Source organism: Cynocephalus volans, chromosome X (assembly GCF_027409185.1).
Source record: "Cynocephalus volans isolate mCynVol1 chromosome X, mCynVol1.pri, whole genome shotgun sequence".
Classification (NCBI taxonomy): Eukaryota; Metazoa; Chordata; class Mammalia; order Dermoptera; family Cynocephalidae; genus Cynocephalus; species Cynocephalus volans.
Window position 1 is genome coordinate 63,181,844 of NC_084478.1, and position 16,139 is coordinate 63,197,982.

Genomic DNA, 16,139 nt, shown 5'->3' on the forward strand with positions numbered 1-16,139 from the left:
ACTCTATTTTAAAACTTAATTTAAGTATCTAAATCGGGTCGGCAAAAACTTTTTCTGTAAAGGGCAAGATAGTAAGTAGTTTAGGCTTTATGGGCCATACGATCTCTGTCACTATTCTTCAGCTCTGCCCCTGTAGCAGGAAAGCAGCCACAGACAATATGCGAATGATGAGAGTAGTATATGTCAATAAAACTTTATTTACAAAAACAGGCAGAGGGCTAGATTTGGTTCAGGGACCAGCTATTGTTTGCCAACCCCTAGTCTAAATGAAGCTGGAGAGGAACAGCTTCCACCCAGAAAAGAACCTCTCAGTGAAGGAAAGAAATAGACCAGGAATAGGATCATACTGCACCCTTCTACTAACAGACGATACTTTTATAATAACAAAACAAGATCAGTTCAGCCAACTAATCTTTTTATTTTGATTTTTGTGTAAAAAAAAAAAAAAAAGCTTTGAGAAAAATGTGTTAAATATCAGTAAAGGGCAGGAAAATGTGCCTAGCTTTACAACAGCAATCTAAACATATGCACAAAGGTAAACATTAAGTAAAATGCTAGGGAGAAATAGCACTTTGGGGACCTACTGCAATTTTCCTTATTGCACATAAAGGTTGCAGATAACTCCAAGCCTTTAATTTTTCACAGTTATACTTAATGTCATTTTATGTAACATGTTTATTTATATAACATACTATAATGTTAATTTTATAAAACCATCAGTTTGCTGCTGTTGCCTGTAAATAGAAGACAAAATTCTCCCCAATTAGTATGTAAGCTCTCTATAAAAAGATCCCCAGAAGGTCACATCATTCCATGTTAAATTCATCCTATGCTATTTAAAAAATTCCTTTTCCGTTACTAAATGAATCTTGGTGGCCTTCCCATTTAATCACTTTAATGGACATAGTAAAACTTTCCAAGAAAGAACCAGATGTATTATATGTAAAAAATAAAAAGACTACCTAAGAGGAGCTTACCCTACTATGAAGTCACACTCTGAGTGATTTCAGTGGTAAATTCCAAATCCACCCACATAACTGAAAATCATTCCTCTACTTCTCCAAAGCCCACAACTGAAACAATAACAACAAAAGTCAGCCCCCAAATGTCCATGTAACCCAGTAACACCTGGATCATAACTTAAGTGTTTTAGACCGCAGATGTCGAGTTCTTCATACTGTTTACAAGTCCTTTTCTATCTGAGTTCCTCCAATATATTATAGGCCCAGACAGTTTTCCACTGGTCAAGACTCAAGAATCAACCATGACATTTGGCATTTCTGTTAAGCCTTCTAAAAAGGTGGCCATCAGAACAAGAAGGTGACCTCTGCCATGTGCTCTCACATCTGCTTCAGACCTTTTCAAAAGACAACACAGCAGACAGACCTTCCTTCTCATCTTCTCCGAGGCTTGGGTAACAGAGAACTGGCTGCCTGTGTGTTCTGTATGGGCCCTGGTTATAGAATACCCTGCTTGTGAAAATAAAACTAACATCAAAAACTTTGGTTTTGTTTTTTACAACTTTTGCTAGCAATCGGTGACAAGATGTGTTTGTTAATATAAAAAAACTTTATGAAAATCGAAACTGGAAAAAATGATTTCTAGGTCTTCTTTTGAAAGGATTGTCAGAGAGTCTACTTGCTTTCTTAGTTAGACACTAGCATTGGTTTCTACAGTATTTCTCTATGTGTTGTTCTTATTAGGTCTGAGAAAGCAGAAAGTTCTTTTCAGGTATCAGAGTGGTGAAAGCAGCATTTAGACGGGTTCTTCCCAAACTACAACTCTTGGCTACTAGATTCCTTCGACTTACTGTATCAGAATGCAGTAACCGTCACTGGCAAGCCAGATTCTTACTTTAAAAACAACAGAAGAGATCAGAACTCAGTGACAGCAGTCTAATGTATCTGACAGGCTCATTCCTGCACTAACTAATCTATAGAATCAACATCAAAAGGCAGGCATGGAGCTTCTCAAATTCCCCACTGCTGAAGTGGAGTAGGAAGTCATATACTTATTAGACAAGCAAGCTGGCTTTCCAGCAGCCCTCATTCCAGATTACATTTTACTACACCTCTTAGAACTCATGATGGAGACAAGGGAGGTTTCCAAGAGGATGACTTTCACCTCTGATGAGTTGCTCAACTGCCCTGCCGCAGCTCTTCCCCAAGGGTGGTGGTGGTGCTTCTGCATTTGGAAATCACTTGCTCACATTGAATATCTGACGTGATGACATTCGCTTCCACCAAAGGCAAAGAAAGGGAGAGAGATGATGGGGGGAGGGGGGCGGTAATGTGAAACAGACCTCTATTTTGGAAGGAATTCTTTGCCATAGACTGAAATGGTGGTAGACAGCCGAGATAACATTCTGAATGCTTTCTAGAGATTTCATCTGTCAACCAAACCTCAGAGGATATTTTCAGGTCTAGAGAACACAGCCTAAAGAGCTCCTTGCTGTTTGCTTGATGAAACACGTGATGTCACCATATGGTTTTTGGCTTCAAGGAATCAACACTTATTTGTTTGGTCACACCAGTTAGTACCCTGGATGGGCAGAGTCTATATGCCCTTCCTGTGCTTGTTTCCTAGGAAGAAATGTGGCCTTAAACTCCAAATTTCCTTCTCTAAGAGAGAAAGCTTAGGTTTCCTGGTAGTTCCCAAAAAGAGTATTAAAAGAAACAGTAGGAGTTTTTATCTTCTCTCTACGGGTGCTATACAAAAGTTGGCATCTCCTTAATTACCTGCTACCTACACCACCACCACCATGTGACAGCAAAGTGACCTCAACCTTCTGCTCTGCTCTGGCAGTAAATGGGCCCACCCTTATTCTGAGAAATCCAATGAGGATTCAAGCATGGGGACAAATGAAGGGGAAAGTTTGACAGCAAAGAATTAAATTAATTTAATTCCAGGTTCCCAGAAAACTTCAAGTCTGAGTAGAGCTTCTTCAGCTCAGTTGAGATGAAACCCCCTTTCCCCCCATAAGTGGGTGGGTAGAAGAGCTCACCCAGAAAAAACCAAAACTAAAAACCTAAATTTCAAGCCACACCTACATATTAAGCTGGAGCAACAAGCCTTCCTAGATACCAAGAAATAACCCTTCTCCGCATGGCACTCAGTAGGTGTAAAGACCCTGGATGCTTAATCTTATAGAAGACAAACCTTCTACTGGTCTGAATAATCCTTAACATTCCACTGACTAGTCTCAGATTCCTTACATGGCCACTGAAATTTCATGCATTCATCAGCTTAAAGTTTGGAGTTCTACCCAGTCTTGAGACTACTATTTTGTATTTTCTTTGCAGTTAACTTCTTTGCACTGAGATTTCTTTGCCTCTGAATACTAGCCTATCGCCTCTTAGGTCTGGCTGCATTCTCTTCCCCACATAAAAGCAGCCTGTAAATTTTGGTGTTATTTCTAAGCCTGCAGTAGATACCCCAGTGCTACTTAATCATTTCCCAGGCAATCAGCTCATATAGTAGCCCTCAAAAGTTGAATAATTTTTGTAGTGATATCATCATCTGCCTCTAAATACCTCCTGTCCTCAGACTAATTAAAAAACAATAGTATAACACTATTTTCCTTTGGTTTTAAACATTTCAGTAACTACTTCTTTATGGAGATTTCCAGAGAAGGAACTACAATTCTTTCCTCCACGTTGAAATGTTCATGGATATATTTTCTAATCTTCAGTCTAGAAGAAACACAGGTAGCACAAAAAGTCAGGAAGCCTGACATGAGGTTGCAAACACAGCCTTCGTTGCTGAAGCCTCCACTCAAATTGCTTTTTCATGTTTTCTGTCCCATTTAACAGCAGCTTCCCATAGTCTTTGGAGGTCCAATCTCAATTGCCTTCTTTTGAGAACTTTCTCCTAGCCTGTTCTCCCCTAACTTAATATGCCTGCAGCCAGCGAGACTCGCACTGCTGTGCACTGAGATGAAGCTGCTCGTGGGAGGGATCCCCAATCCCTGCCCCACCCGGTTTGTATGCTGCAGGCGAATGAATGAAGAGACCAGTAAAGCATGCTAGTTTTCATTTAACTCTGAAACAACGCACTACTACGTGAAAAAGTGGGAATAGGTCTGCATTTGCCTTAATTTAGAGACACTTTAGGCTCACCATCTGCATCTTGGGGTAAATTTTAAGTTTTAAGATAGCTTCAGAACTCAATGAATTAGAAGCGTAAGTTCAATGCAGTCCATGCCCCACTTCAAACACCACTGGGGCTTGCAACCATCGTCACCCCACCGGGGCCGACCCCATCACTTCAGGGTTTGGCGGGAAAGTCATGCATTATCGTCCAGAGGCAACACTAGGGGGGTGCCCCAGCTCGAAACCTTCTGGTCTCCCATTCCCAGGTCTCGCTCCAGCACTTCCTCAGAGCTGCTCTTTGTTCTCCGGCTGCCCTCGAGACTCGTGGAGGCCGTGTGGGAGCCTGAAGAGCCATTTGCAGTCACTGTGCTGTCCCCATAGGTCAAGGTGAGGTCGCCCTCGGTCAGGATGAAATCAGAGTCTTCCTCTCTTAGGGGCTCTTGGTTCTGAAAAATGCAACCAGCAACCACCAGAACAAAATGGAGAGACTGCTATCTTCTAGGGCTGAAGCCAACTTCAACTCCTCATCTGAAAACTGAAGATTATGAACCTTGTCTGCCTTGAGCCTCTAGCACGGTAATTAATGTAAACTATTCAGTGTTCACAAGAGTGTTATTCCATGCAAGGCTCTGTTGCCAGAACCAGGACTTACAACACCAGAAAGCAGTCTGATTTCAAATGTCTGACAGCTCAGGGATAGTGATGAAGGGAAGAAAGGGAGACCAACCTGGATTTTCAGCTTCCCAACCCTCAAAGAAAGGAGGGCATGAGGTCCCTGGGCAAACACTGCAAATAGGTTTCGGGTACTTGCTTCTCTGGTGGGTCTTCTGGGTGGGCCTCCTGCCTTAACCAAACCATCCTAAACCCATCTTGTTTACATTTGAGCTACTCTTGATCCCAGTCAGCAATTGAGGGAAAAGGACAAACCATAATTAGGATTTCTACCCTGCTTCCCCTCTGATGTCCCTACAGAAAAGCCCTGACAGGAAGCTCTCCCCGCCACATCCTCAGGTGGGTGAAACAAATGATAGGGGAGAGTACATTTTATTAAGCATCTTTATACGCCTGCCAGGAACTTCACATCAGCTCTCACTTGATTCTTACCCCTCCCCCGCAAAGGGCAAGAACACTCTTATCAGAGTAGAAAACCTGAGGTAAGAGAACCTATAAAATGTGCCTGAAGCTGTCCAGCTGACCAGAAGCAGAGACTGGATTTATGTTGCCTCCAGACCGGTTTTACCCACATAAAGGATGGGAAATATCACCCCGTCAGAAAAAGGACTGGAATGGTATCTTATGCTAGGCAGTAGTTGTAGTAAAACAGACAAAGCGAACCAAGGCAAGCGTTAGCAAAGTCGCAGCCACTGGAAACTACCAGATGGTGGTGAGACAGCGTGTCAGGAGACAGTGTGAGGGCAGACAGACCTTTCACCCTCCAATGGCTTTAACAAGCCAAACAAGAGGAGAGCCACTACCCTGCTCCCTTGCTGCCCTGAGGTCTGTCAAACACTGTGAACGTCTTTCTTGAATGGCAAACACACAGTGTCAATATGCTCTGGGTAAACCACTCTTTCCTTTCCTGTCTCCCGTCAACCCTTCGAAATTCCTCTGAAGTCCTGCGTCCTCTACGTGACAGGCTTCCTCTGTCCAGGACCCCCTTGTGGCTCCCGCTCAGTCATGCTGCTCAAGGCCACGGGCAGATTCCCTGAGTCGGTGCCTGGACTCCCCATCTAGGTGGTAAACCACCAAAGGGCAGTGACCTCCTCCTGCTCTTGGTGCTCTTCCCCAGTGGTGTTCACCTCCTGGCAGGTGTTGAGTGAAAGCCTGGTAAAAGCCAGAGCGAGGGAGGCTTCCCTCACTTCTCTTCTCCCAGCCCATCTCTGTGCACTTACTGGCAACAAGCTCATCCTTGTTCTGAGCATTGTTTCTCAGTGATATCGACTTCTCCACACACAGCCCACAATGTGACTCCACTTAACCAACGCCCCACATTTCCCACAGGCATGCACGCCACTCCCCTTGCTTGCTGCCTCAAATCCCTGCTGGGATGAGGCTGGGTGCAAAGGCCCAATGAAACAAAAGTCTTGTACTCAGGCAGACACTTAGAGCGCAGTCCTCAGGCTTGCTCTGGACTCCCAAATTTCTTCCTCTTCATTACTGTTTAGGAAGTCCTGAAACTCAGCCTGTTCTGCAGTACTTTTCTTAACAACAAATGACATCATTAGCCCCTTCTGCATTTCCAACTCCCAGGGAGTCCTCCTCCCCTGTCTTAGCATATTTCGGGCCTCCCATTCATATGTGTGCTAAATAATATTTTTGTTCATCTCTCTTAAAATCTCTCTGCCAGGGCTCTTAGCTCCTAATGATCCAGCATGGCCTGCTCTGACTCCTCACAGAGGGAAGCAGGGCCAAAATTCACTGACCAGGAGAGAACAAGACTAGAGGGTGACCCAATCCATTTATGAAACTCACAAGCCAGACACAGTGCCCAAGGACAGGTCATTCAGAAACAAGGACATAGTAAAACTCAGTGGAGAGTGATTCCCAAATTAAAGCTCAATAATGTCATGTGCAGGTGATGAAACCAACTCACACCATCAAATTCTAGATCAACCCAAGTTTTGTGAAGCTGAAGGTCTGTATAATTATATAACTAGCTGTCCAGTGAAGGATGCTATGAAAATACAGTGAATGACCCTGAGAGTACCTGCAAATGAGAGCGTGGTGGGAATATGTGTGTTTTAAATAACCAGTGGAAGAATGCTGTTTTCCAGGCAGATATCAAACCTAAGTGGGTTAGAGTTAGTGGAAATAATGAATGATGAACATCTTACATATCACCAAAAAACCTTGGCAAAGTACAAAGCGCCCTATAGGTGATGGGTGAGAACCACACAACAGGTGTCAAACAGTCATGAGAACTGCCCAGTCTGAGACCCTCACTGGCACTGAACTCCACAGTGAGCCCTTCCACCTCTCTCAACTTCGGGTTCCTCAATTGATAATTTGGAAAAGATTCTTTGCTCCCACAGTCTCAGCAGCAGGCCTCACTGTGTCTGGAGTGGTGGAGACCCTGGGCAGGACCCTAGCCCAAAGCAGCTGCAGCAGTGTTGAGGGTGATTCTTGCTGGAAGCCCAAAGCACCCCACCTTAGGCTGGCTGTGGGGAGTCCACAGCCCAGACATGACCCCTAAAGCAAACCTTGAGTAGTCTCTTGAACTGCTGAGGGAAGCACTTTAAATTCAAGTGACTACAGGTTTGCTGGTTTTATGCTGAGTTCAAACTATTCCAGATATTCCTAATCTATGAGCAAGAGAATAGTTAGTAAGCTTCAGATTAGATAAGGTTTTTTATAAAGTTTTAATAGTGAGTTAGTTGTTTTACTATTGCATAGACATGAAAAGCGACCCTTATTAAAACCTAATTAAGTTGGAAGGCTTTAGAAATTGTCCAGAAAAGACTAAAGCTAGAAAGGAAAGAAACATGTAAACCCAGTGAAATTTAAGATCAGAAGGTGCGCTTGGTTGGAGCTTCATTAGTGGTAGTGTCTCCAACAATGAAATGCATCCGAATGGCTCAGACTGCCGCTGCAGGCAGTGGTCCAAGCTGACCACACAGTCAGCATTTAGAACCAGACGGCCTTCCTTAAGTAAGCTAGTAGCAGGATGAGAAAGTTTAAAACTAACTTTTTAATCTATTGGTTTGTATCCTTCTGACAGAAAGAGTAACTAGCATTATTGTTTAGTCTAATAAATATTACGTTGAAAATTTACCATAAGTGTTAAAAATCACTTTACAAATCAGGAGCAGTTCCAGGGAAACAGTGTTCTCATCATTCTACCTTTTTTTTTTTTTTTTTTTTGTAATTTAAAACCAGTTTATCACAGGTGGCACAGGAATTTCATTTTTATATGGGGAGGAGCTGGGGATGCTAGAAGGCTCAACTACCTTTAAGAGGAGACATGAATGCCATTCTCTGTCATGTTTGGTGAAAATTCAAAGAAAAGGCTGTGGCAGAGCTGCATAAAAATCAGGCAGAACCTGCTCTCGCAAGGAGGCAAATCCAGCAGCCCACCTGGGCTTTCAGGAGTGACGTTCTGTAGCTGCCCACCGCTTCAACAGTTACCCTCCTCCTGAGGGGGCCGTGGGATGACAGACACAGAAAGCTTACTGTCTATGGGGCTCTCCCACTGCACAGCAGCAGTGGGGTCTAGGACACATAGTGACTTGGCAGTTGTGATCTCTGTTCTCGCAGGAAGAGCATGCCATTTAAGGAGCTGCATCTTTTGATCCTGGGTGCTCTGATGGGATTGCCCTTCCCCTCTGCCCCAGCGCTCCTCCACCCCACCCCCCCGACCCCCTGCCTAGCTACAGGGTCCACATTCCTTTCCCTGCTGCACCACCTGAATACACGCCACACACCACCTTCCCACTGCCTCCCCCCCGTTAGAACTTCCCTGCGTAGAGCCCTTCTCTCTCAGAACTGGGCTTTGCATTCTGCTTTCTCATCGCTGATCAAATAAACTGCAGGCTCTTTGCTAAGTATTTGAAGACCTGCATTAGGGCCTCAGCTCTGCCAATTACTAACTGTGGGGCCGTGGACAATTCCCCACATCGCAGGGCCCAACTTTCCTCCACTGGAACACTGCAGTACCTGCTTATTCGCAATGTGGCCAAGAGAATGAAATTAGCCTTTGTGACCACAAAGCTGTACACAAATTTAAGAAGTTCTTTTCTCCCAGGGTGTAATTGTGTTAGTGACAAAATGATTAGGATGGCGGAAGAGAGATGAGGAAGAAGGAAGGCCTTTGACCTCTCCTCCTCCTTCCCGAGGGTAGCTCCTTGCTCTCCCCACCTCTCTGCCCTGCAACCCCCATCAGCAGTTCAAGAGTGAGCCGTAAATCTAAGATGGCCACCAGTATGGCTATTCTTTTCATACTGTGCTATTTCTAGAATCTGAAAATGGAAAGAAAGGATCTAACCACATCAACAGAAATAAACTACTTACAAAAGGAATCCTTACATTGGTGAAATGCTTTGTAGTTCACAATGTATCCTTATGTCCCTCATCATTTAATGCTCACAGCCAGCCCATTTTACAGATTAGAAAACTGAGGTGCAGAGCATTTCAATGGCCTGTCAGGGCCTGAATTCCAATCTAGTTGTTCTGATTCCAAATCCAGTGTTTTTTCTACTTAAACTACAACTGCCAATGTTGGGGAGCCCCATAACCCTGGTAAAAGGTTTCTCTGTTACTGTGCAAGATACATAAAAATATGTAAACTGGACATTTCTAATCATCTTATTAGAGAAGCAAAATCTGTGGATTTGGAGGCATGAGTGCGATGGGTTTCTTCTTCCTAGGTAAGAGACTACCTGGGCATGGTGAGTAGGAACACAACCTTGACATGCCGTACTTACGTCATACACCTGGGGACTAGTCAGACATCGAGCTAGCAAGCCACACCAGGCAGGGAGAGTGGTGGTCAGTGGGGGGCCGCTGTGTGTGAGAATGGGCTTCAAATAACTTTAAAACAGGAATTAAGGAAAAATGGCTGCAAAGAAAACACATACCCAACAAAATGTGCGTCAAAATCCTGAAATCGTCCAACATTCTACCCACAGTCTCTTTTCTCCATTTTTACCAGTACAATACAGGAAACACTTGTAACTTGCAACAGTTTGAATCAAAGATCAAGATATGCCCTGTCGGCCTTAAATGGTAACTGTTAACTCTCAGGTTGGTGATTACCAGTTTTCAGCTAAAAAGAGTATTTGGTTAATTAAAACACCCTCTTTCTTTGTTCTGTTGAATGATGAGAGTTTTGGTTTCAATCAGCATTTGGCTTTTGACACACAAGCAGCTCATGTCTTGGAAACAGGAGACAGGGTACCTGGAGTGGGGCATTGCAGCCCCTGGGGCCCCTCTGCCCTTGTTCTCTGTAAGTGCTCTCATTAACCCACTCTACTCAGAGGGCACACAGTGGAAACGTTTGAGTTGGACAGGATCTTAGAGGTAACCTGGGGCTACTACAAAGGAGGAAACTGAGACTTAGCAAGGTGAAATGATTTCAGTAAGGTTACTCAGACCCAGAAGTCTCCTGACTTCTCATCCAGGGCTATTCTTCACTCTACCTGCTGCATAACGAGAAAGAAGATGTAAACACTCCAAGGTTCACGTGAGGACCCTAGAAAAAGGGAAAAGGAAAAACAGACTAACCCTCACAGGAACTAAGGCCTAGCTTCAAATCACCTTTATTCCTTATTGGATTAAGTGATCTGGAATTGCTAATACACTACTGACCCAGATGTAAGCTTATATCATCTCTGAAGGATGATTATCTCATCTGCAGCATTTCATGTTATCTCCAGATTTTTTTCCTTTGTCCATGTCTGTTGCTCAGTAAAAAAACAGATGCACAGGAGATAAACAATAAAGCTTCTAGAAGGGAACATGGGAAACTGGCTTCATGACTTTGGGGTAGGCAAAGATTTCTGAAATGGAACACAAAAGATACTAACCAGAACAGAAAAGATCAATCAACTGTGTTAAGACCTTTTTTGTTTATCAAAAGATTCTACTTAGTGAAAAGGCAAGTTACACAGTGGGAGAAGATATTTTTATCACAGATAATCAACAAAAGACAAAGAACTCTTACAAACCAGTAAGAAAAAGGCAGACAACCCAATAGAAAAATGGGCAAGAGACTTGAACAGGCACTTCATAAGGGAACATACCAAGTGGCCAGTAAATATATAAGGTGCTCAACCCTATTAGTCATCAGAGAAATGCAAATTAAAGCCACAATGAAATACCACACAAACCTGCTAGAACGGCTAAAATAAAAAGAATGACAACAACAACTGTTGGTGAGGATATGGAGCAACTGGGACTCTTAAACACTAGAGGTGAGTGTGCAAACTAGCACCACCATTTTGAAAAACGTGTGGTACTACCTTTTAAAGTTGAACCTACATATGTCTGATGACCCAGCAATTTCACTCCTGGGTATATTCCCAACAAAAATATATGTATATGTGTACCAAATGTCATGTACAAGAATGTTCATAGCACTATCTTTCACAGTAGCTCCAAATTGGAAACAACCCACGTTTATCAACAGAATGATAAATTGTGATATATACAGGCAATGAAATACTATGCAGCAATGAGAACAAATGAACTAGAGCTATATACAACACCACAGATGAATCATACAAATGATGTCAAGCTAAATAAACCAGACACTAAAATACATACACTGTATAGTCCTATTTATATAAAGTTGGAAAACAGGTAAAACTATTTATTGTTACTAGAAGTCAGGAAAGTGGTTACATTTAGGAAGTAGGAAGGGGTAGTAATTAGGTTATGGCATGAGGGGAGCTGTTAAGTTTTGTGTTTCTTGACTGGTTTGGTTTTAAATGAGTGTTTATTTTGTGATAATTTACTGAGCACTTGTGATTTGTGTACTTTTCTGTATATCTGTTATACTTCAATAAAAACATTTTTTGACATTTTCAAAGTCTCCAAAGGCCATATATAATAAGCCACCTGCCCATTTGATCAGTATGTTAATTTAAGTTAAACCAAAAGGTTTAATTCTTTGGTTTTTAATTTTCACCAGGGACCAAGTAAATCTATTAGAAAAGGGTCTGCCCTGCATGTGGCCCAGTTATGCCAGTATCAGATCACACAAGATAAGACTTGGCTGAGTTCAGCTAACAGGAATGATCCTCCCCACATGGATTAACTGACCAAATTCCATTTCCCCTCCTGACCACAGCATGGTTCATTGTGTAATTTTAACTAATTCACCTACAAAGGCATAGTTTCCCTGGACACAAAGCTCTCAAGAGCCACATGAGTCTACCAGTCTGTGAATTGGCTACTCTAATGATACGCAAACATTCCTCTTGGCCAGAGAGATGCTCAACAGGACTACCTGTGGCTGAATGATCAATGCCTGTGTCCCAAGAGAGGACTAACTACACCTGTCCCCAGCACACATCTTTCCTTACTCATCAGAAGTCATTTGCCTACAACTCAACAAGAGGATTTCATCATCAATGTTTCACGAGCACAAGGGATGCCACTTAAAAGGATACTTGTGGTCAAAGCTGTACCACAGCCGGAATATCCACGCACTCTCCTGCTTTGTCCGGTTTCCTGTGGCAGAATCTGGGCCATCCTAGGAACAAACAAGAGGACACATGCTTAGTTGGAAAAAGGGATCTGAAACAAGGGAGAAAAGGCTCCTTTTTTAACTATAATTTTTATAGATCTAGAGCTCATAGTCAAACATTCTATATCACCAAAGTTTCAAAGATATATTGGGAGGCAATATTTTAGCAGAAACAGAGTTAAACCCAACAGGCAGAAAAATCAATCCTCAAAGTAACAAGGCTTAGTTGTGTATGTGGCTACAAAATTTCTTTTGGCATTTTTATTGTAATTTTCCTCAAAGTGCCTTTCAGCAGATTAATTACCCTAACACAGCTTATATCCTAACAGGCCAAAATTGATTTATAGAGAATATTAAAGAAAGCTTCTGTAAAACCAACTTTCCAGGCCCCCTGAAGCTAGCTTGGGGAAACCACACTTTGAGTTTCCTAACAAACTAGCCAAGGGTTCTCTGTGGTCCCTACCCAGGTGCCCACACCGTGCTCCAGGCAGCACAGTAATTTGTTTCCCTACCAGCTTTAGGAAGGTGGAGTCAGTAGGCAGGGGCAACAGGGCCAGAAGTAGCAATTCTGTTTTTATCTACCCTCAAGTAGCAAGTTCCTTGCTACTTACTCCTCTCACACCTTTCCAACTCAAACATCCCCATCATTTCATTTTCAAAATAACCTGCAAAATCAAACGTTCATTTCAGGTTTAGGAAATCTGTTTTATGCAAGTATTATAAGCAGCACAATTAATACAAAAATCGGACTGTAGCAATTTGAGGGCACTACTGGGGTTCCATGTCGCTGGATGACAATATCTGAAAGTACAGGCTGCTTGTGAAGCACAGCCATTTCATCGCCATCTTCTTTAACGTTATAGGGAGAGGCAACTCTGCAAATAAGGGACAATCAACAACGACCAAATAAAACTTAAACCAAAATTACAAGTAGTTCTAAATCACAATGAGTGTACATTCTACCTATAACAGCAACACCAAGGACTCATCAGAGACCTTTGAGAAGATAAGCATATAGACAAGTAGAGGGAGGGAAATTAGCAAGCACTATTTAAATTCTTTAAGTTTCTAACAGCAAGGAGAATTTTTAAAAATTGAGTCCCCATGTATTTAAGGAATGTTCAGTGATGGATATGGAAATGGCTTAGTTAAATGGGCCCTTTTGCAGATACAGAAATATAAGCGAGGAGGGACCCCAACACCAATTTTATTTTACATTTTTATAAATCACGTGGAAGAAAGATATGTCTATATCTGCAGATAACAATCCTTCCTTTGGGTCACTGATTGCCAATCCAATGACATTCTAGGAAGATTTCAAAATGCCACACAACTGAGCAGGAAAGTGGTAGGTGACCTTTCTGCTAGGCAAATAGCTTTATGGAAAAATTAAATGGTTCTTTATAAAGTGATAGGCTCCAAGCTCTCAGTTCTAAGTGCCTGTAGAATTTTACAAAAGAAAGAACTAGCAAAATGATAAACATCATTAGGAAGGATACTATAAACCATCAGGCACAAAAACAAGTTCCCCAAAGACAGTTTCTTCCTCTCTTTCCTTAAATCAACAATAAAAACAACAAACCCTACTCTGTCATCTTAACCTCTGCAAAATCACAAAGCATTTATTATCATCTGGAATACTTAACTTCTTGCTACCTCACTTCAAGGAAGCTGCAAGAGACTGACATAAGCCCCGAAAGGGATGATTAAAGTGAGTAAGGCAAAGGAAGAGCTTCTATTTGATGGCAAACTAACAAAGGTCTTCTCAAACTACAAGACATACTTGCAATCCACAAATAATATGGTGACCTCAGATTCCACAGCAAATCCCGAAATGTGAGAAACTAAAAGACAACCCCTAAAGGCTACAAGGGGTAAATCTAGGACAAATCAAAAGTGCAACTTTGTAAAAAGGGTGTTAACTTCTCATTCCAAGAGATGGTGCCAGAAGCATGATTAGGTTCAAGAAGAACTTAAACAAAGCCACATAAGGCGGCTTTGGGGAAATCAGGGCAGTTCTGTGGAACAGAACTAATATTTTAAGCTGACCCGGAAGATGACTGAAAACTGCTTCACCACATGATTGGGGCTGCTGTCACAGAGGAGCCATGAGAGCCCTTCCCAAGGGCTCTGACAGCACAGGGCTGAGCAGGGGTCACTGAGGAGCAGGCAGGGCCTCCTTCCAACTGCACTTAGAGACTCCTGGATTTCCATTCCCATGCTGCTCACAGAAAAAGCAGGGCTCGCTCTCACCATGCCCATCCCCAAAAGCTGCATTCCCACCAAAAGGAGTCCCCCCACCCCCACTCCCCACTGCCTCCTTGTCGTCAGCTCAGACTACTTACAGAGCCGGGAAAACCGTTTCTTCCTCTCGTCTTCTCCCACCCACGACACCTATTCATCTTTCAAGGCTGTGCACAGCTTGGCTTCTCTGAGACATTTCAAAAGCAGCAGAATACCCAACGAGGTGTAGGTATGAACATCACAGGCTCTCTCAACAGACTACCTGGGTCCTGACTGGACCATTGCCCTGCTGTGTGACTCTGGGCAAGTTACCTAACCTTTCTGTGCTTCAGTGTCATCCTCTGTAAAATGGAGACATTAATAATTACCTACCTCATAGGGACATTATGGGGCTGTGATATTGTGATATAACAAGAAATAGATATTTGGTCTTCGCCCCAGTTCCTGGCGCAAAACTCCTAAAACCCTTTGAATTCTGTAAGTGATGGGGGTGAGAGGAGCATCTCTTTTGTTCATAATAAGCCCCTTTCAACCACACCTGAGTTTATGCTAATGAGGTGACTCTTGGAGGTTGGGGACTGGTTGCCAGAGGGACCAACCATGTGACTAGAGGCTTGGAACTTTCAGCCCCACCTCCGGTCTCCAGGGAGGGAAGAGGGACTGGGGATTGACTTAGTCACCAATGACCAATGATGCAATCAATCATACCTACATAACAGAACCTCCATAAAAACCCTAAACGACAGGGTCTGGAGAGCTTCCAAGTTGGCAAACGCATGGAGGTTCTTGGAGGGCAGTGTGAAGAGGGTGCAGAAGTCCCGTGTGCCCCATCCCCACACCTTGCCTTATGCGTCTCTTCCATTTGGCTGTTCCTTTATGTCTAGCTCTTAATCCTGTTCATGACGCCTATTGTCTAGCTCCACGACCACACTAGTTGTCAGGCTCTTTTACCTGCTGGTAATCCTGCCGACTGGGCCGATTGTTGAGCTGGGACTGGGTCTGGAGCTCCCAGACCCCTCAAGCCCATTCACAGACTGGGTCACAAACCCTTCACACACCAGGCTGGGTCCCCAGACCCCTCACACACCAGGCTGGGTCACCAGACCCCTCACACACCAGGCTGGGTCACCAGACCCCTCACACGCAGGTCTATGAGCTAGGTAACTGACCAAAAGTTCCTTGGAAGCCGTAGGTTGGAAAGCGTGGCCACGCAGGGCAGACGCCCGCCTGCCTGCTTCACTAAAACTCCTCTCTACCTCTCTCCCTCTCTCTTTCAAGAACACAAGAATAGCAACAAAACTAAAAAGATACATTGGCACACATGCGCACTAACCACACCCACACCCACACCCACACCCACACCCACACACACACACACACAAATTTGCTAACAAAGGACGTGCTAAAACCACACCCAACTGGACCCGAGGCAAGGGCCCTGACCAAACTACTCTATTTTCCCAACATTTTATAATAAACCGGTAGTAAGTAAAGTGCTTTTTTGTGTTCTGTGAGTTATTCTAGCAAATTACTGAACATGAGGGGGTCATGGGACACCCATCCCCCGATTTATAGCCAGTCGGTCAGAAGTAAGGGTCACAATCTAGGACTTGCGACTA

The 16,139-nt window shown here is 43.4% G+C and overlaps 1 protein-coding gene across 1 annotated transcript in view; it reads right to left on the minus strand.

Moving 5' to 3' along the window:
• Positions 1–481: 481 nt before the first annotated feature.
• The window catches only part of SLC9A7 (solute carrier family 9 member A7), a 144,366-nt gene continuing 128,708 nt past the window's right edge, over positions 482–16,139 (minus strand). The window contains exons 15-17 of the mRNA XM_063083158.1: positions 12,200–12,282; positions 9,512–9,617; positions 482–4,537 (exon numbers count right to left, since the gene is read on the minus strand). Of these exons, the coding sequence (XP_062939228.1) occupies positions 4,286–4,537; positions 9,512–9,617; positions 12,200–12,282 (441 nt within the window). The 3' untranslated portion in view covers positions 482–4,285. The remainder of the gene's footprint in view (positions 4,538–9,511; positions 9,618–12,199; positions 12,283–16,139) is intronic.